The following is a 20,517-nucleotide window of genomic DNA, read 5'->3' on the forward strand; positions in this document are numbered from 1 at the left end:
TTTCCAAAATATATGTTTAAAATGTTATTTTTTACTATGCTTTATTTAATCAATAAATTTTAAGTTTAATAAAAAATGTTTAATAATTTTCTTTTAAGAACCCTTGATTAAGAGACTTGCATTGGAGCTCATAAATGTCCGGGTCTCTTACGGAGTCTCTTAAACACACATTTATTGCTTAAAAGTATTATAAAATAACTAAGAGACCCTAAATGGGTATTATGGATAATGATGCTCTTAGAGCACGTTCAACGTTGTCGCTTAAGTGTGTATTTAACGCTTAAACATGATTAAAAGAAATAAAAAAAAAAGACAAAACCCGAAGCCACGTTCCTTAATTAGGGGCGCTATGATACCGTATGTTACGGGCACGTGTCACACAATAATTGGAAAGAGCAACGGTGGAGACGCGTCTTCGTTTCATCTTCTTTCTTTTCTCTCTTTCGGTTTCTCCGTCTCGACGACGAGAAGGGCGATTCCTCTGGCCTCGGTGGCTCTTCTCTCGTCGACTCCTCGGCGACGTCTCCTCTTGCCGAGGAAGGAAAAAGGCGACGTCTCTATCGATGGCTCTGCTCGAGGAAGGATGACGGCGATTTGGATGGAGAGCTTGAGTCGGTGGCTTTCCTCGGCGATACGGCGATGTCTCAAACTGTGGGTCTCGTCGACGAAGGAAAGCGACGATCTGACTATTGGTGGCTCTCAGAGACGCAGATAAACGCCGCCAAGTGTTAATCTTTGTTTTGGTTGTTGATCAAAAGGTAAAAATCTTTTCACTTGATTCTGTCTTAAATTAATCATGTCTTAATCTTTGTTTTGGTTGTTGATTTGTTTTTTAATTTGTTTATGTGGTTCAGTCGATACATGGATGGATCAAGACGCACAATCTAGGTTCAAGACGAAGATAAACGGCGTCTGTTGCTCAGGCGTATGAAACGGTAATACTTTGTTCATTTGGTTATGTCTTTGAGTCTTCCAATTATCCATGATCCCTTTTTTCTTTCATTTTCTAATTTGTTTTTTGTTTCTTTCTGTCTTTGAGTCGGGAGATGGATGGATGAAGACGCATGATCCAGGTTCGCCAGACCAAAGGCGTACTCTTGTTGATAGAGGTAAACATTTATCTTTGCTCTGTCCAATAGAATAAAGCATTGTCTCAGGTAATGGTTAGGTAAAGCATTGAAATGAATTGACTCCTCGGTGATAAATGCTTTGGTTAGGTTTGCGTTGTGTTTAGGTAATAAATTGATGGTTTTGTGTAGTTAATGAATTGATGTTAAGGTTTGATAGATAGAGATGGTGTAGTGTGATGAATATGTTAGGAATATGTCAACTCGGTTTAATAGATATAGATGGTGGTTGTGATCAATGCGTTAATCCTCCTCTTTCTTCTATTAAACTCTTCCCCTTTCTCCTTTTTTCTTATCTTCTCAATTCGTTGCTTCTGTTCTTTTATCTTCTCTCTTCTTTGATCAATGGAAATGGATTACAATCCGTTTACGCAGTCATCAAACTTTGTTGGACTACTTAATAGTCAACAAAGTATTTCCTTTGGTTCATCTCAAGTTCCAACTCCAGTCTCTAAGGATGTTGGTAAGCGTCGGGAACGAAGGAAGTGGACGCCCAGTGATGATATTCTGCTAATCAGCTCGTGGCTCAACACGAGCAAAGATCCAATTGTTGGCAATGAGCAAAGGTCAGACACATTCTGGACGAGAATTGCAGCGTACTATGCCGCTAGTCAGAAGGTTGCTGGCTGCAAAGAGAGAGAGAGGCTGGTCACTGTAAACAATGCTGGCATAGGATCAATGACTTGGTCAGCAAATTATGTGGCTCGTACGAAGCTGCTAAAAGAGAGAAGAGTAACGGCTGCAATGAGAATGATGTGCTCAAAAAAGCACATGAAATATTCTACAATAACTTTAACAAGAAATTTAACCTCGAGCATGCTTGGAAAGAGCTGAGGAATGACCAGAAGTGGAGTGTCCAATCTTCTGCAAAAAAATGTGGGAAACTCTAGCAAGAGGAAGGGTGATGACGGTGGAGAAACATCGAACTCCCAAGGTACTGAACCCAAGCGTCCCGCGGGTGTTAAGGCCTCAAAGGCCTCTGGGAAGAAGAATATGGTAGAGGAGAAAGCGCTTAAAGAGTTTGAAAGTATGTGGGCTATTAAACAACATGACTTGGCCGCCAAGGAAAAGTTGTCGAGGATGAGTCTACTTGACTCTCTGCTTGCAAAAAAAGAGCCTTTAGCCGAGTATGAAGAAGCCTTAAAGAAGAAGCTCATCAGTGACATTATGTTTAATTAGCGTAGGTTTAGTTATTGTTACTTGACTCTCTTAGTAATGGTTCTTGTTATTGTTAGAAATGCTTCTTTTTCTTGTTAGAAATGGTTCGAAATGTTTATTCTTGTTCTCTGTTTCAAGTCAGGACAGTGTGAAAAGATGGAGCAATGGGAGTGGAATAATCACGGAGTCTCTGTGGTCTTGCGGTCCTGGCGTCTTGTGTCACCGAGCTTTTAGAGTCACGGAGTGAAAGTGTAGTAGTACTTGTGGTCTTGGAGTCTTGTGGTCTTGAAGTCTTGTTGTCTTGGAGTCTAGTGGTCTTGGAGTGTTGTAGTACTTGTGTCACGGAGTAAAAGTGTAGTAGTCTTTTAGTACTTGTGTCACAAGTCTTGGTATGTAGTCTTGGAGTGTTGTTGTAGTCTTGTAGTACTTGTGTCACAGGTCTTGTATCAGACTTTAGTTCCCAATCTCTATATATTAACTCATGTTGCGTTGATGTTTTATTCACAATCTCTCTATCTCACTGTCTCACTTTCGAACAAACCAAGCGTACAAAGATCACAAACCAATCTCATTAAACCAAACACATTCACTGCCAATAAAAATAAACCAACTCCTAATCTCTCCAAACAATTATCAAAAATGGCATCTTCTTCTAATAACACATTTGATGGATCAATTGATGATACTTTTGATCAATATTTTGATCAACATTTTGATCAAACGTCTGAAAATTTTTCCAGCGATCATGGTAATCAAGAAAGAGAGAAAAAAAAGAAAAAAAAAGAATTTATATCGAAAGGAATCGTGAAGAAGGTGATAGACGTTTATGGGATGATTATTTTAGCGAAACCCCAACATATCCTCATAATCTATTCCGACGACGCTTCCGAATGAACAAGGGATTGTTCATGCATATCGTTAATCGACTCTCCAATGAAGTTGAATTCTTTCAACAAAAGAGAGATGCTCTCGGCAGGCGTAGTCTCTCTCCACTTCAAAAGAGTACAGTAGTCATTCGTGTCTTGGCATATGGTAATGCGGCTGATGGGGTCGACGAATACCTCCGTCTCGGTGCATCTACTACTCTGTCATGTTTGGAAAATTTTGTGGACGGAATAATTTCTTTATTCGGCGAAGAGTACCTAAGAAGACCAACACCTGCTGATCTTCAACGTCTACTTGATATTGGTGAGTATCGTGGCTTTCCCGGGATGATAGGAAGCATTGATTGTATGCATTGGGAGTGGAAGAATTGTCCCACCGCTTGGAAAGAGCAATATTCTCGGGGTTCGGGTAAGCCAACAATCGTTTTAGAGACGTTGCTTCATATGATCTCTGGATATGGCATGCGTTTTTTGGACCTCCAGGTACCTTAAATGATATCAATGTTCTTGATCGCTCACCTGTTTTTGATGACATAATAAATGGTCAAGCTCCGCAAGTCACATACTATGTCAATGGAAGAGAGTATCGTATGGCTTACTATCTCACCGATGGTATTTATCCGAAATGGTCAACTTTTATCCAATCAATTTCATTACCACAAAGCCGGCATGCAGTTTTATTTGCTCAACAACAAGAAGCTGTCCGAAAAGATGTCAAGCGTGCTTTTGGAGTCTTTCAAGCTCGCTTTGCCGTTGTTAAAAATCCAGCACTTTTTTGGGATAAAGTCAAAATTGGGAAGATTATGAGAGCTTGTATCATACTCCATAATATGATAGTAGAAGAAGAACGAGATGGATACACTCAATTTAACGTTTCATAGTTCCAAGAAGCAGAAGACAACGGAAGTTCACATGTCGATCTCTTGTATTCTACAAATATGCCTTCAAATATCAGCAATATGATGGATGCTCGAAGAAGAATTCGTGATAGACAATTGCATCAACAACTGAAAGATGATTTGGTTGAACATATATGACAAAAATTCAGACATAATCAAGGCAACAACTGAGCTGTAATGCTTCTCTCAAATTATTTCACTTTATTTGAATAATCTTTGTTTCATGTTTTATTTATAAATCAATATTTAAAATGTTATCTTTTAATATTTTTTATTTAAGAATTAATTTATTTTTTTAAGTTTATTAATTTTTAATTTCTAAGAATCCTTAATTAAGAAACTAGCATTGGAACACATTAAATACCGCCGTCTCTTAGCCAAATCTCTTAGCACACAATTACTATTAAAAATTAGTTATGATACCCATAATGGGTTTTTGGGTTGTACATGCTCTTAGTCTCAAACCAATGACCCCTACTCCATCTACATGGAGCTTTGATCTGTAAAGAAAAAAAAAAGGTTTTAACACAAAACTGTTATATGTCGCCGACCAAATTAAGTGAGAACTAAAGTGATAAATTATGAACACAAACAAATCTCAATCTACATATGTAGCCGACCAAATAACGAAACAAAACAAATGGTTCAGACAAAGCATAATTTATCATATAAGACAGTGAAGACATGTGCATAACTGATTACCAATGTTCCAAGAGACCAAACTTATACAAATGGTTCATTCCGACAAAGCATACACTATCAAAAAAAATTATTCAACAAATTAACACTAACTACACATTGCAGGAAACCAGTAACGTAAACAACCTTACTTTCATTCTTAAGAGATCACAGAGATGAAATAAATGAACAAAACTATGAGTCAACTAAACATACACAAAAATAACTTAAGAGATCACAGGAAACAATAACGTAAACAACATACACAAAACTATTTCATTCTTAAGAGATCACAGGAAACAAATAACGTAAACAACATAATATCAGCTATTACTGAGTCCAAAATCGAGTTTTCTAAGCCACACATAAATAAGTTCAGACAACAGTCAACACAATTATATGTTCCAGAGTAAACCAACAAAACATACTTGAAAAGAAACTCACTTGAAGTATCAGTAGCCTTGGTCCCGGTGGGATGCTCACGTCTTTTAGCGCACTGGACACACACACACATAGACAGAGAGTTTAGAGCAGATCAGTTTTCGATGATACAGAAATGAAAAGCTGGAAAGCTCATTTACCTATCAGTGAGCAATGATACAGAAACTAAGGACGCTCACAGCAAAAACGTACCCTTGAACCAAAGCAGCCTGCAACCCAGAATCAAAATCAGAAGAAGCTGAAAAGAGAGAACAAGAGAAAATAATGAAACAATTAGATGCTTACCTTCTCCTAGTGAAGAAACCGAAGAGACCCACAATATTGTTTCTCAAATTCGATCATCTATCTATCTATCTATCTATCTATATATATAAAAGAGTGTTTTGCTCTCTTCTAGTGAAGCCACGTCACTAAGTCGATGGCTGTGAGCGTGACACCTGTCATCTTCATAAAACGCATAGTTTCATCTAAGTTAGGATACAATTAATTTAGGCTTTCGTGTGGGCTTATGCTTTATGAATGGTATCTAATTTTGTCTGTTCACTTTGAATTTGGGTTACCCGTCGTCTTCTATCTCTGCGATGATTGAGCTAGAGCAACAATGGAAATCAAATCAAGTCAGCCGAAACGTCTCATTAATGATACTCAGCTAACACCAAGGCGGTTTTCTTTACCTATAAAAGGGTAAGTCTTCTACTCTTGAACATCATCCTAACATTTTGTGATTCTACAGAAAACAAAGAAAATTCTCAATCATGGCTAACTCATCGGTTCTTCTTGGTTATTTGAAGACTGGTGACTGCTCTTACACCGTCCATGTGCGGTTGCTCCGATTCTGGGAAGCTGATTCTTGGTGATTTGAATATTTTATTATCTCATGCTCATAGTATTTTTTTTTTCCAGCAACCACCTTCATAAGGATGATCTATTTTATATAGATTTAGATCTTCATTGAACCTATTTTTGTTTTTTTCAATGTTGTTTGATAAAGATCTCTTTCACATTTGTTACAGTCAACCGTCATGCCAGCCACCATGAATGTTAACCGGCTAGCCACTTACAGAGACCGTCTCCAGGCTGGTTTCACCGGTGCAACCAGAACTTCAGGCTTTCAGACTTGCTTCTGACAGTCCGGTACAGTGATTCAACCAATCTAGATGTGCTAAACGAACCAGATTCTCACATTCCTGAAGAACGTTTCAGGTTCGGTGATCACGATTCGCTTCTTGGCCCAGCCAACACCAACACACATCTTCTAGGTACAGCTTCTTAAAGACTGTTTATGACAGACTTATCATTGAAACAGATAATAAAAAAAGATGTTATTAATCTCTCAGACGTTATTACTGAGCTCACTGCTATGAGAAGTACGGTGAGTGACATTCCTCAAGTAAAAGAGCGAGTTATGGCGACTATGTAGATCGACAGGAACTCTTCTATATTTGAATCTATTCAAAACTTTCATAAATTATGTAATTTCCTTTTGCATATATGTTGACCTTTCTATGATATGCCTTCCTTTTCACACACATATCATTGTCACTTTCAGTCTGTTTGACTCACAAACGATCTCTTTTCACAAGAAACTTGAAGGTTGTTGTTGCAAGTAGCATAAACCCAAAGATGGTAGGAGGTATATTTGTGTCTAGAGTTAAAAACACATGCATACTGTCACTTATACTAATTTTAAAGTTTAGTGCTTATGTGTGAGGATCCTAATATTCTTAAAACACACATGGAATATTTTTCTGCAGGACGTTTGTCACACATGTGTTTTTCGACAAGGAAACTGATGCAGAAGCTAGACATGTCTCTTTCATTTAAAGTGAGGCACTTGCAATTCCATTTTTTCTGAGAATACTTTTGCAAGATTTTTTTTCTTGGTGCACTGTATTAATAGGTCTTATATTTGTGGTTTTAGGATCAGTCAAAACAGAACACATTCAGATCTCGATTATTAATCTATAGTACATGAAGAAGTTTCAGGTAGATATTTATTTCCCTATGTCATCTAATCTTATTCATGTTCAAAGTATGAAGGCTGTCTCATGAACGGAGATGATGATTGTGTCATCCTTTAGCACGTTAAACATGACAGACATGATCTTTTGAAGAGAGAAATAGATGTGTATCTGCTGCAGTTGTACGGCTACTGAGATAGAGAGGACACAAAAGAGGATGAATACAAAATAGAGATCTGCAGTACTTTGATGAACTAGAAGCTAGAAATGATGTGTAGCCTTCTCCCAAACTGGAAACATCAACAAACTACCTTGGTCTAAATATAAAAAGAGTCTTAACAGCAAGTAGGGTCTAATCATATTTACTAATATATAAGCCCATATGTAGAAAAATAATACGAGTGTACACAATGATTTGGTCTATGTGTTATTGTATATATTTTTCTTTCTAGACTACAATTCTTCTTTAATCTTCTTCTCTGAATATTCTTCTACTCAAGTCATTAGAAAATTACCAGTTACAGTACTACTTTGGAAAAAATTGTTTCAGTTAATAACACTTGGTACATCAATTGATATGTTAGCTTGCACAGAGTAAGTTTACAGCACCTTGCGAACCACCGAGTTCGTATATTGAATCAAAAGAATTTTTCGACACTACTTCCAATGGGTTTGGATACAACAATACAATGAATTGTATCCTAAAGACTTGCCCATATCCAAGTACCGTTGGTCGAAGTTTTATATGCTTATCAAAGTCTGCATATTATGATTTTAAAGTAATTATTGTTTTGAATCTACTTTATAACTTTATATTATAATAATAGACTATAATAGATTAATTTCATAATAATATACTTTTAAAAATTCCTTTTCAAAATAGCTATTCAGTGAATCAGTGTTACATGATCCAAAAATATAGCTTGCAATATATCTATTGAAAAATATAATATCATGAAAATAAAATAACAATATTTCATAAAAAAAAATTACTAATAAAAAATATGGTAAATTTTTAAGGAAATAATAAACTAATTATATATATAATAAAACCAATGTACAAAAATCATATTCAAAAGGTAATCAAATAAAAATAAAACAACAACCAATTATACTCTAAAACTAATAATAATATTTGTTTAATAATCTTAATCAGTTTGGATGATATGGTTTAATTGAAAAAGTTTTAATAAAATATGTATATTCTTAAATAATCAATTTCAGAAACAAAATTAAAATTTTCATATTATCTACAACAGTAGGTTTAGAAATGTATAAAAAGAAAAAAGGTAAAATAATTACATTAATGAATTTTTTTTTATTAATTTATAAATTCTTTTATTTTTAATAATAAAACAAAAACAAATAGTAAAGATTAACATTATTTTAGTTTAAAGCAAACCAAATATTCGTACACGTATATTAAAATATAATCTATTTTAAGTTGTTTTTCATTTGCTTACCCGTTAGTAGGACGGGTTTAACCCTAATATCATATAAAACAAATCAACTATAGAGTTCTACAATTTCCCATGAAACACATCAAATTCCTTCTCCAGTTATTAAGAAGTCTTTTAAAAGCAATACAAATTAATACTAAAGGTTAACATTTATTTCTTATTGGATTCTTAAATGTCAAAAAAAATTGGTATGGATAAAAAAATTAAACAAATAGAAACATATGCAAATTTCTTAAAAAACATCCTTATAAATATACTATTAGGTAGGAGTACGCTGCACTAAAATTATATAAAACTCACTGATTGCTTGGTCGATAAGATATTAATAAACCGAGACTAAGATAACAAAATAAAAAATAAATTAATCCAACAACATATTTGACTACTTAAAAACGTTACATACTTTCGTCAAGCTCATACAAAGCCACATTAACAAACGTGATAACCCAATATCTCTAACAGTCCTATAAAATACAGCTCACATACGTTTGAACTTGTATATCTAACGACGAAAAGTCCACCATTTTTTTCAAATATCTCATAATGTAAAACAATCAATACAGTATGAAACTAAAGAATACCTAACAAAAAATGCTTTTACGATTCGGTTCAAAGGAAAATGACACATAATCCAAATCTGCGCGTAGCGCGGGCCGATCCTAGTATCATATGTTTCTGAGTTTGACGGCAACAAGATTCGTATATTTTGAGATCAAAAGGAACCCTAAGACAATACGAAGCCGTTTCTATACTCTCAAAAGAAGAAATAAAAATAAACGGGCACCCTTTTATTCGCGGGTAAACCCGCTAGGCCCGCGGGCATGTGTAACTAAACGGGTACGGGCGCCGCCCTACAATCGGCCCGCTAGGCCCGCGGGCATGTGACCCGTTTAAACATCCCTAGGAGATGCTATAGGGGTAGAGCGAGACTTACGAGGCTGTTCGGATTGGGGTGTGAGGATACGGTTTGGCTTCTGTTCATCCTGCCATCCTCTAGCTTCTTTGATGGCCCTTAGAAGAGCCTCTTCCTCCGTTAGGCTAATATTTTCGAACATGAGTTTATTACGGGTAGCCCTTAAATACCAGAAAATCCAGGGATGAAGCGGAGAGACAATTCCTGTGGGAGGCAGGCAGGCAGCCCGCTCTTCCACTGTATTGGAGCAATAGAGATGGCGTGGTGCAATCTATACTTGAAGGTTTGTAAGATGCCGGAACCTTATCAAGGCATGACACATCGTTTACATTTATCATCCACATCAATACCTCTAACCCGTAGATTGTATCCCACCGAGAGGGCATTATTTCCAACTCTCTAGAGAAAGTGCTTGAGCTTAGGTGAGGTAGACAACTTCCAAATATTCTGCTTCCAATTAAATGTGAGGTCTATGTCTGGAGTAGCATTGAGCTTTGAAAGGGAATACCCTGACTTTGTAGAATAATCTCCATTCTTTTCTGGGAGCCAAACATATTCATCTTTCATCCGAGGTGAGCTCGGGTTAAGAGCTTCAAAATCAAACCCTCATACTGAGGTAAGTGCGTCTAATAACAGGAAGGTCCCATTCAGTAGAATTTGGCAGAAATAAATCTTGGACCACGAGATCTTTTGAGCTGAGGAAATTCAGAGTCAGCCATGGCTCTGTCCAGATGCCAATATTTGACACATAATATATAGGAAAAACAATTACCAGAAAGTAATACTCGAGTACAAATATAGATAAGTTGAAAATGTTATAGATCGTAATCCATTTTCAACCTCTAATGAACCGTTTTACTTTCTGCTTGCTCTTCACTTTGAGTGGCAGTACAAGCTTTTATCTAAGATAATCCATAATATACGAAAACTATAGGTATCTCTTATATATTAATTGAAGAGCATTGTTTAAGTTGTAACTTATAGTATCATCCTGATGTGTCAGACTCTCAGCCTCTCTCAGAACCCTTTTGAAAGAATCCTTTAGTTACTAGGAAAATTACATTTTATGACATTCATCGACCAACGTTATATATATAGTAACGGGAGATAATTAATACAAGTTACCATTTTAATTACAACTTGGCCTTTATTATATTGTGTGCCATAACCACGGCCCATTATACAAACTAGTTTCTCTCTCCGCGCGATGCGCCGAAAAGTGTGTTTATAGTCGATTTTCGATTATAAGTTTCAATGTTTTTGTTTGGAATGGAAGCATTGTATTTTCCTAAATGTTTGGAAAATTGGTGAATATCGAATCCATGCAAATGCTTAAAAACAAAAAAAAAGTAGGTAAGTAAACATAAATAATGTGAGAAACAGATTAAGTCTTTTGTAGATCAGAAGTTGCGTTGTGTCTCATAAGAAAGAAATAGCCTGAAATTGGTTAAGAATAAGTAGTTAGCATAAATTTAGGTAAATACAATAGTATTGTTATTTGTATAGAAAGGTTCATACCTGGCATAGCCGGAGAAAAAAACTCCGTGTAAATCCCTTATTTATTTGATGAAAAAAACTCCGTGTAAATCCCTTATTTATTTGATTGTATCATCGCTTAATTGATATGTTGGAAATTGTAAATCTGTGAATATAATATTTTATCAGAAGACTTCTGAGAAATGGCGGGAGTGAAAACTACTAATTTAATTAGAAATATCTTTGTGGGGAGGAATGCCTTTGAATATTTCTTTGTAAACACAAAGAAAGAGTTGAAGAATATGAAATCCAATACGGAAAGCCAATACCCCCATAAGATGAGATAGTGTTTGTGTCCGATTAAATTACTCCTATGACCAATACGATATCTTGAATTATTATAATTATCTTAATTTTTTAATAAACTTAAGCAACTGTAACATCTATTATATATATATTCGACTCATCATCAGCCAGCCACACGAGTTAAAGAAACACAAACCACAACACATAACAGAATAAAGCAAAGATATAACATAAGTCGTACATAAGAGCACATAGACTCGGATATGGTTCAACATTATCTAAAACTTAATGAGCAAAAACTCAACATGGGCAAACATCTCAAAGATTTTGAATACACCACTGATCACATTCCATAGGGGCCAATAATTTACTTTATACATTTTTGGTTTAGACAATAAAACCATACTAAAACATAACCGTTACATAGATAACAAAAAGAACATGTATTAGTCACAACAAAAAATTAAGTACCATGAAAGACTATGGACATAGCAAAAAATCAGATGGCTACTACACTAATTAAGCCTCCTACGTCCTCTTCGTCCACTTGTGTCATCTGTAAAACCATGGATAGGGAGCCCTCTTCCAATTGCTTCCTCGTCACTTGGTAACAAAGGAACCTCATGTTGAAGCACCAAGAGTTGGTAGATGAAGTTTGGAAAAACCAAATTCGTGTCCGAGTCTGTTAAGCGGGTCATCTCGATCACTTGATCATACACAAGATGGCCAAAGCTAATTGGCTTGTGTTCGGCAACAGCATATAGAAGGCGTAGTCGATTCTTGATCATTAAATCAGTCTCAGGACCTGGAAGCCAATTCAGTTCACAAACACGATAAAGAGCTTGGAACGGTTTGAGCAAAGCGTTGAGATTGAATCCCGTCCATCCGAAGCATTCGCCTCCAGTGAGGTGTGAGATAGCTTGCTTCAGAACAACGTCCCTCCACCCAAAAGACTGAGTAACTGATGGTGTCATCATCAATCGATCGATCACCGAAGGGCTAAACTGGAACACGTGTCCCCGAATAAGAACACCTTCATCATCAAAGGGTTGGTTTGAGATAAACTCTCTCACAACCCTAGGACAGAATGGATGCACATGCATCACAGTGTAAGCCCATCCTACGCTATCGATAATCCTAAACGCCTCATCTAAAGAGTGATCCTTAGGATCTAATGAACCTTGAACTACAAAGCCTCTGAGTGAAAGACAACGATACCCGGTAGCGGCTTCGTTATTAGGAAAATGGTGAGTTTTATCTCCGATGATCGGAACAGTGCTGGGGAATAGACGTCGGCTTCGTTGGAGACGCTCCTCGAATGATGCGAATGGAACTTCTTCTCGGTAACAATAGTTTTCTCCGAAGGAATAGCCGACTTCACTGAACCTCCGACGTCGACCGGTAGAAGAACTGCTCTGATTAGCCATGGCGATGAGATTCAAAGAGATAGCGGTGGGGTGAAGGAAGAAGAAGACTCTCCGGTTTCCCTCGCTAAGGAAGAAGAAAATCTCGAATCTCTAACTTGACGTGACTGACAATTTGGACCAAGTACGGTTAATATACCGGGCCTGTCCGATTTGAGTTGTATTTAATCAGTTTCTATATTTTGTTTTGATTAACTAATGGCCCAGCCCATTTCCATATTTGGGAATTTCAAGCTTATAATTGATATTTATAAAAACTATGAAACCAATGATATAAACTTAGAAATGATATTATGATAATTAATATATGTCTAATATATATTTTCATATATATTAAATATTGTCTGGACTGCTTTATCAGTTGTTTATATCGCATGTAAATATGAGATTTAATATGATTTTGTATCAAAATAAAATCATGTGTATTTGTAAGTCTGTGTGGGTTTTAATTCCTTTACAAAAATGTATTGTCACATAATATGACTCTATAATACTCTTACTATCCAAAGAATTTCGTTATAAGTTAATTTGTTTGTGTAGATAATTAGGTTTCAATATAACTTTTCCTCAAAAAACTAACCACTAAAAATTTAGTAAATTATACAATATAAAATACATGAATTACTATCCCACAACCACATCTTATTCTTGGTTATCAGCAATACAAAGAAGAACAGTGAAGCTTTGTTGGGAGCATTAATATATAACCCAAGAAATAATGAATTTTCTATAAGTCTTTTAAATACACCATACGTTACAACAATAATATATGTTGAATAGTAAAGAAGTTATAAAAATCAATTTAAAAACATAATTATAAAATATGGTTCCGTTTCAATTAGGTATAAAAATCAATTTAAAACTACTAACGTAATCATAAAATACAATAACATAAAATACGGGCTATAAAGAATAAAAAATCTAAATACACACCGATAGGTATCAATTAAATTTTTAATGAGCAAAAGAAAAATAGAACATGAGAAAAAATGCCGTAGATAAAAGTTCTATAAATCTTTTTCATAGAAAGTTTTATAAATTTTCATAAAAAGCAACAAACTTCTTTTTAAACCATGAAAATGAATTATTGTTATAGACTATAGACCAAAGCCTAGTTGATCACTCATGAGTGATTACTAACTTTGTTCCTCTGATTGAAGCTTCGTATAAGATCAATAGTACTGTCACAGTAAAAGCGGGTAGCAGGTGTTGACGTGAGTATCAGCTTTCCTGTAGTCATATAAGAATATGTCGGTGTGAGTTACTATGCATTTTACTGATTAAACAACGTTTAAAACAACCATATAAGATCGATTGATATTACCTTTGCACACTCTGGGATTGATGCTTGTAATGATTACGACTTCGTGTTTCAAGTCTGTCCTGCAATGTAACTCTCTAAACAGAGCAGATGCATTGTCCATTAGGGTCAAGCGAACCCTTTTTGACCTGTATGTAATGTGTGAGTGTAAATAAGTTGGGCTCACTCAAAATATTAAATAAAGGGGTGGGTTTAATGTAATCTCGGTACCTGCTTAGCAGTACACAAATTACTACCTTTGTTGTTGCAACTGGATTTTTGATATTGGTACCTTGAATCAATAATATTTGCCCGACCACATCTGCAATAATGTTTGTATTGAAATTAGAGTTATACTTATTAATAAATAAACAAAATAACGTTGATGTTTACCTGGTAAGTAGTTTGTAGCAGTCGCTAGGTTGATAAATTGTTTGTATAGGAGAGGATGGAATGTGTTATGAGGCATTATCGGGATTTCTTCTTCTATTCGATCAATCTTTGTCCATGCGTTGATTTGAATAATGTATGGCTGAGTAGTGAGCTTGTACCGTTGATTATTTTGTAAGAGGGAGAAATACTGAATTTGATATATCTTATTCTCTTTTAGGATCTGAGTTGTTTCTACTGGAATTCTGCTACTAATCTTGCCTTCGTATGTCTCCCCCTATTTTCATTATGTTAATAATTGTATTTGTTTTCTATTTTTCTTATAATAAATAATTAAGATACTACATACCTTGATGTCAATACAAAGGAATGAAGTACCAAGATACTCGTTTTTATTTTTGTGATTAAAAATTTACCACATCCGACATATACGAACCAATTTTGGCGTCATTGCCAACTCCTCGTTCGGCTGAAAAACAAACACAATACTCGTATGGAGAATAATTGTTATATTATCAGTTCAACCAATTGGGTATTAAATGGTTCTAAAACAATTATCAAACAAATTAGCCATCAAACTCTAGGATACTAAATGGTTCTAAGATTTTCCAGTAGATCACATATATAAAATTAGGAAAAACGGTTTGGTTTGGAACATCCTTAACATCCTCTACGGTTTGGTATCATACTACAATTTGGAAATGGTCTTCTACATAGCAGAAAACACATGATCCATATGTACTACGAAGAATGAGGTATACTTAAAGAATACAAATATTATATTAGCTGAGGAAGAATAAGAGCAGGGTACCTATCTGGTGAGCAGTGGAGAAAGGGAGAGAAGCTCTTGATCTGAGAGAGGTGCTTGGAATGCCTGCGTAATAAATTATATGGGGTGAGTATTGTTACTTTCTAAACAAACGTCTATATATTAAACGTATTGTTGCAGATTTCCTAAAATGCATGATAGCGAATATCTTTATTAAGTGTGAGATTGGAGATTAGTTATCTAATTGCCATATATGTTTATGTGCAGGTCTTTTTTTTTGTGTTTTAGAAAAGGCATATTAGCTTTTTGTAGAGAGAAGAAGAAGGGCTTGATTCTCGTGAATACTTGCCTTTTATTAAAGAAATGATTTTACAAATATGGTTAATAGATATTCTCAAAATAATTTGATATAAATCTATTAAACTCTTCGATACTAAAATCAGCCGTATATCATCCTTATAATTGCTACTTAATAATAAACTAAAAAAAAATCATGAAAATAACTTGGGACATGAAAATAGAATCCACACATCAGTAAGTGAAGCTTATACGGTTATAACTAATAGATTATGCATACATTCTCAGATGTTTATCCCCAAGTTCAAGGATAATCGTAAGTTATCAACATTCCTAATCGTATGTTTCTAAAGTGAACTGCCTAAAGTGATAGGAAAAAACATATAAAAGATCATATTAGGATAAGTAGATGCTTAAAGGGATAAGTAAAAACCATATAATGAAAATTGTATCAGAATAACTTAAACATAAAAAGACAAAAGTTTGAAGATTAAAATGGAAAGAAGGCAAAGTCTTTATAGAAACGCAAAAACAATAAGAAGATAAGTTGAAGCTATATTAGCCACTCTTGGAACGCTTGTCATCGTCTGACTCAAGACTATCAGCAGCTTTTCTAGCCCTATCACCCACATGATCTCCAAAGCCGCTGGAAGGAGCAGATCCATCACCCGTAGGATCTGCAAAGCCGCTGAAGGAGCAGATCCATCACCCCTAGTCGTCGGAATATCATCGGACGTTGCTGGAAGTGGAGCTTCTGGTGGGAGTATCTTTGTGACAGTTATGGTCTGAGTCTTGCCTTTCAAGTTATGGTCCGACACTTTCACGATGAACTTTCGTGTCTGCCCTATTGTATCAAGTAAAGCTTGCGGAACCGGAACGCAATGGTCAGCTCATGCTCCCTCATTAGACTAAAAATCAAGTAAAAACATACGTGAGTTCAAATAATACAACCTTTACTAAATGCATGAATAGGTGATGTTCTAACTAATTTGCTATAATACAAAATTATTTGCTATTTATAGACAGGTCTAACATTACCTCAAAAAAGAAATTAGCAACCAATTATGCTGCATGTTTCCCCGTCAACTCCTTGCTGGCATTACCAAGGATGACAAAAACTGCTTGCTCACTCTTATCATAAACAGAAATCTTCGTGAGGTACCTGCAACGAAAGAAGATTAGCTATTAGTACTGATAAAACGTAGATGAAACTATGACTACAACACTTACTGAGGCACACATGTGACTTCACTCTTCTCACACTTCTTGTTGTTGCACATCAGAGAAGTAGGGCCTTTAACTGCCTTACTATTACATCCACCGCAGGAAACGTAATACCAAGAAGAACCCTGGACAACATCATCTATAGTTGCTGTGCATTCAAACTAAGCAACCTTCATTGTGGAAAGTAAAATAAAATTCATAAGTGCCCAAGCACACAGAAATGAATGATAACAACTGAACAACTCTTGACCTTAGAAGCTTCCTGCTTAATGTAGGAGAATAGCTCCTCAAGAGTCACTTTCTCAGGCTTTGTGACTACCTCAGCAGCAATCCTATTAGCACTACCTGTGTTGGAGCTCAACCTGAGAAAAGGCGGAAGCCCAAAAATTGTTACAGATGAAGACGCTTGAATAAATTAGCAAAAGTAGCATGAAAAATAATTAAATACACAAATGCCTACCATTCAATGTAATCCTTGCTAGGCTGAACATCGTCATCCATGACCACTCGAGATGATGACATAGAAGTGAGACAAAGGGTTTCTGTTAACCAAAACTATACGATTAACCACAGCTAATTTATGCATATGAGTATGAAATTTTATTATTAAAATGCTAACCTCCAAGATGCTTAGGGTTCACTGTGGTGACCAAAAGAACGTGTGGGGTCCTTCCATACGATTTAAATTTCTGGCAAAACTCAGATGCGGCATTATCCCATAGATAGAGCTTCATCACTGGTCTGCAAACATTACGTGTTAAATATAACACACAACGAAAACAACTAATAAATGGACAAACTTACTCATGTGTCTGAACATGAACACATAGATGCCGCTTCTCAGCTATGGCAACTTCGTCAAGAACAATATGGTCAGTGAGAGTCTGCCCATTCACCAGCCTCATGTGGCCAACATAATCTGAGATAGAATAATTAAACAGTCAACAAAAATCAACAGAATAATACTGTAAATAGTTAACAAAACTCAACTGAATAATAATCATTGGAGGTGATAAATTATAAACTAAAAATTCAGGCATAAAGACCAACCATAGTTCAACATGACTTACCGTAAAGATCACCCTTGGAATCACACTTGGCCATAAACTCCTCGAAGCTGTGGAACCTGAACCTGTCTTCTGGAATCAGAAACGGAGGGTTCTCAAGAATGGATACATCAGAATTCCAACTGAATGAGACGATGGCGATATGATCAGCAACCGAGAAATGAGCTTTGTCCCTGCATCCGAAAAAATTGCTGAGCTTATAGACGGAACCAGCTACCAGATCAAATGTCCCTACTCGACTGGCTGGAACAAAACCTTGAATAACAGTTCCCTGAAAATAAATTGAAATCTTCGATTAATATAAATCAAATAATACATCAGATCACTTTGAAAACTTAAGCAGACATATATAGAGCGACATATATAGAGCAGACATAGGAACCAATCTAATCTACTGAAAAAGAATAACACTCGGAGAAACCAATCTAATCGATGCCGTCGCCCACTTGAAGTACGGTACCGGTATTTACAATCGTCACTTCTCTATAAAATCAGAAGCACGAAAAAACTAATACGTTATACTGAAAGCAAGACCAAGAATAGCAGTCGGAGGAAATAATCTAATAGACAAATATAAATTCAGAAACACAAAAAAATTAATCAGATCTATTGAAAGCAAGACTCGGAGAAAATATCTAAACGACTAATATTAAATCAAAAACACTATTCAAGACAAAAATAGAGAGGGAAGATAAAGACGTTGACAAACCTCTTCGTCGATAAGGAGCATCTCTTGTCCAATCAAGGTTTTCGTGTATATATTTCGAGCCTCCCATAAGTGAATCAGATGAAACCTCAACTCGGCTTCGCGTGGGCCGAGTGAAACATCTCTGAAGAACATCACTTGGTTTGCATGCGCGGAGGACAGAGCGGTAACAGTGTTTGGGTTCATCAAATTTCTAGACGAAACAGGGGATTTCCCGTTTGGTTTCGCAGTCGTAGAGGAGGCGACGGTCTTCTTGCTGGCTTTGCGATCGCCGGAGATGGATGAGTTGCCGGTGGATTCCATCGGGATGAGTTTCTGAGAGTCTTTTCAACTTGGATGGAAAGATAAAATAGGAAAAGAGATTTATATATAGAAAAACAGAGAAGAAGGTGAAAGGAATCCATTGAATGAGTTTAATCAAGGATTCAGTTAGTGGTGATTTAGTGGTGGAGATGAGAAACTGAAGAGATGGAAGTCGCAAAGGTACGGGGAAAAAAATTAGGGCTACGAAAGACAAGACGGAGACAGCTGCTTGTGGCGAAGAACACATACACATCATTCCAGAAAATGGGCTACACCTAAACAGCCCAAACTACATACCAAAACCACCAAAAGCCCAAACCAATTAATGATGCATTCCTATTGGTCGAATTTTCTGTCCGATGTGAATGCCGTAAGAAGACTTCCTTCGCTCCTTTTAGTATAGTTTTGATTGTAATCGTCCGTAGACAAAATCATATTATATCAAATTGGTTTAACAATGTACCAGATATACCATAGTTATGAATGAAAACTTAATTGAATACACTTTAATTAATTTCCGTCAAGAAAGGTTTCTTCCAATACATATAACTCTCAACACACAAATACATTGGTTAGATACCAATGATGAACAATATCAGACTGAATAATAGCGTGTGATATTCTCAATTGTATCATGTAACTATATAACGTTTGAGTTAAATGTGTTTACCTGATAACTAAATTTTTGTAGCTCGATGGCAGTGGCAAATATTGACCCACGTTACTTATCCCTAACACGATAAAATATATATTAACAAGAGATCATCAACTTAAACATCGTAACATATTTCATATTAACCCTGAGAACGTACGTAGTCAAATGGCAGTCATTCAAGTATTTCAGAAAAATTGTTATGTTTATTTTGTCAATGTTCATATATATAAATTATAATATAATTTTGTTGACTAGATTAGTATTTTTTTGGGGATAAGTGACTAGATTAATATAGGTTATAAAAATACCTTAAATGCTGAAAATGGAAGTTTTATTATTGCTTCCCGCACAAGTGTTCCCTGCAAAACAAAGCAATAAAATATTTATTATCAGGATCTTATTTCTATATTTTATATTTTTGTAACATTTAACTCCATATATTTAGCAAAGATATTAGAAAGATTTGCGCAAATACATTATTCCTTTATTTGTTACGCGTATAGAAATAAGATTTATTAGAGCACAATATATTTCATTCATATATATCACTTAACTCTCTTAAACATAGTTATCCCCCCTCCGTTTCAGAAGGATCTATATTTTAGAAAAAAATGTTTCTAAAAAATCTATATTTTACCTTTTCAACGTATGTAATAATGATAAATTGTAAATTTCAAAGATATTATTTGTGTTTACTGAATTTTTATAGATTAGAAATCATATGAAATAGTTAAACACGGAAAACAATGTATTTATTGTCAAAATTTTACGTGTTTTCTTAATAAGTGTGAAAACTCTAGAATCTCATATATATTAAAATAGAAACATTACAACATTTAAGATAGTCATGTGTCATCACCACAATGATTCTTAGAGTCTCTAGAAAAATAGGTTCATCCATCTAAATATATAATATACTTTTTATTAAACTTACCATAAATTAATTATTAATGTTCTTCATTCATTCCATAAATAAAAATTACATAATTGCCTAATGTGGCTAAAATATATATGAAAATTAATGATTTTGAATAATAAAGATTTGATAAAAATTAGTGTATCCTCTATCATTTTAAGCA

General features: G+C 35.2%; 2 protein-coding genes and 2 long non-coding RNA genes across 5 annotated transcripts; 2 read left to right on the forward strand and 2 right to left on the reverse strand.

Annotated features, from left to right (window-relative positions):
- The first annotated feature begins 1,478 nt into the window (after positions 1 to 1,478).
- Positions 1,479 to 2,532, forward strand: LOC125591990. Its single transcript, XM_048766954.1, has 3 exons — positions 1,479 to 1,813; positions 2,018 to 2,296; positions 2,385 to 2,532. Exons 1-3 carry the CDS (start codon positions 1,479 to 1,481, stop codon positions 2,530 to 2,532), a joined length of 762 nt encoding a protein of 253 aa, XP_048622911.1.
- Positions 2,533 to 4,294: 1,762 nt separating this feature from the next.
- LOC106365479 lies at positions 4,295 to 5,425 on the reverse strand. The gene is made up of 3 exons (XR_001273502.3): positions 5,328 to 5,425; positions 5,191 to 5,242; positions 4,295 to 4,568 (listed from the first exon to the last, which is right to left on the reverse strand). It is a non-coding gene; the product is annotated as an uncharacterized LOC106365479 (long non-coding RNA).
- An 81-nt stretch (positions 5,426 to 5,506) lies between these two features.
- On the forward strand, positions 5,507 to 7,700 carry LOC106364863. 2 transcript variants are annotated; one of them, XR_007327103.1, is made up of 7 exons: positions 5,507 to 5,871; positions 5,979 to 6,040; positions 6,201 to 6,446; positions 6,525 to 6,820; positions 6,942 to 7,012; positions 7,109 to 7,173; positions 7,269 to 7,700. It is a non-coding gene; the product is annotated as an uncharacterized LOC106364863 (long non-coding RNA). The 2 variants fall into 2 exon arrangements; XR_007327102.1 differs by having other exon boundaries at positions 5,509 to 5,871; positions 7,109 to 7,700.
- Positions 7,701 to 8,537: 837 nt separating this feature from the next.
- LOC106363459 lies at positions 8,538 to 19,138 on the reverse strand. The gene is made up of 8 exons (XM_048764591.1): positions 17,327 to 19,138; positions 17,168 to 17,249; positions 16,958 to 17,069; positions 16,714 to 16,877; positions 14,421 to 16,645; positions 14,259 to 14,349; positions 14,052 to 14,176; positions 8,538 to 13,957 (listed from the first exon to the last, which is right to left on the reverse strand). Exon 8 carries the CDS (start codon positions 12,728 to 12,730, stop codon positions 11,819 to 11,821), a length of 912 nt encoding a protein of 303 aa, XP_048620548.1. The 5' UTR covers positions 12,731 to 13,957; positions 14,052 to 14,176; positions 14,259 to 14,349; positions 14,421 to 16,645; positions 16,714 to 16,877; positions 16,958 to 17,069; positions 17,168 to 17,249; positions 17,327 to 19,138; the 3' UTR covers positions 8,538 to 11,818.
- Between the last annotated feature and the right edge of the window lie 1,379 nt (positions 19,139 to 20,517).

The sequence above is a fragment of the Brassica napus genome, chromosome C8 (assembly GCF_020379485.1).
Source record: "Brassica napus cultivar Da-Ae chromosome C8, Da-Ae, whole genome shotgun sequence".
In the NCBI taxonomy this organism is placed as follows: domain Eukaryota; kingdom Viridiplantae; phylum Streptophyta; class Magnoliopsida; order Brassicales; family Brassicaceae; genus Brassica; species Brassica napus.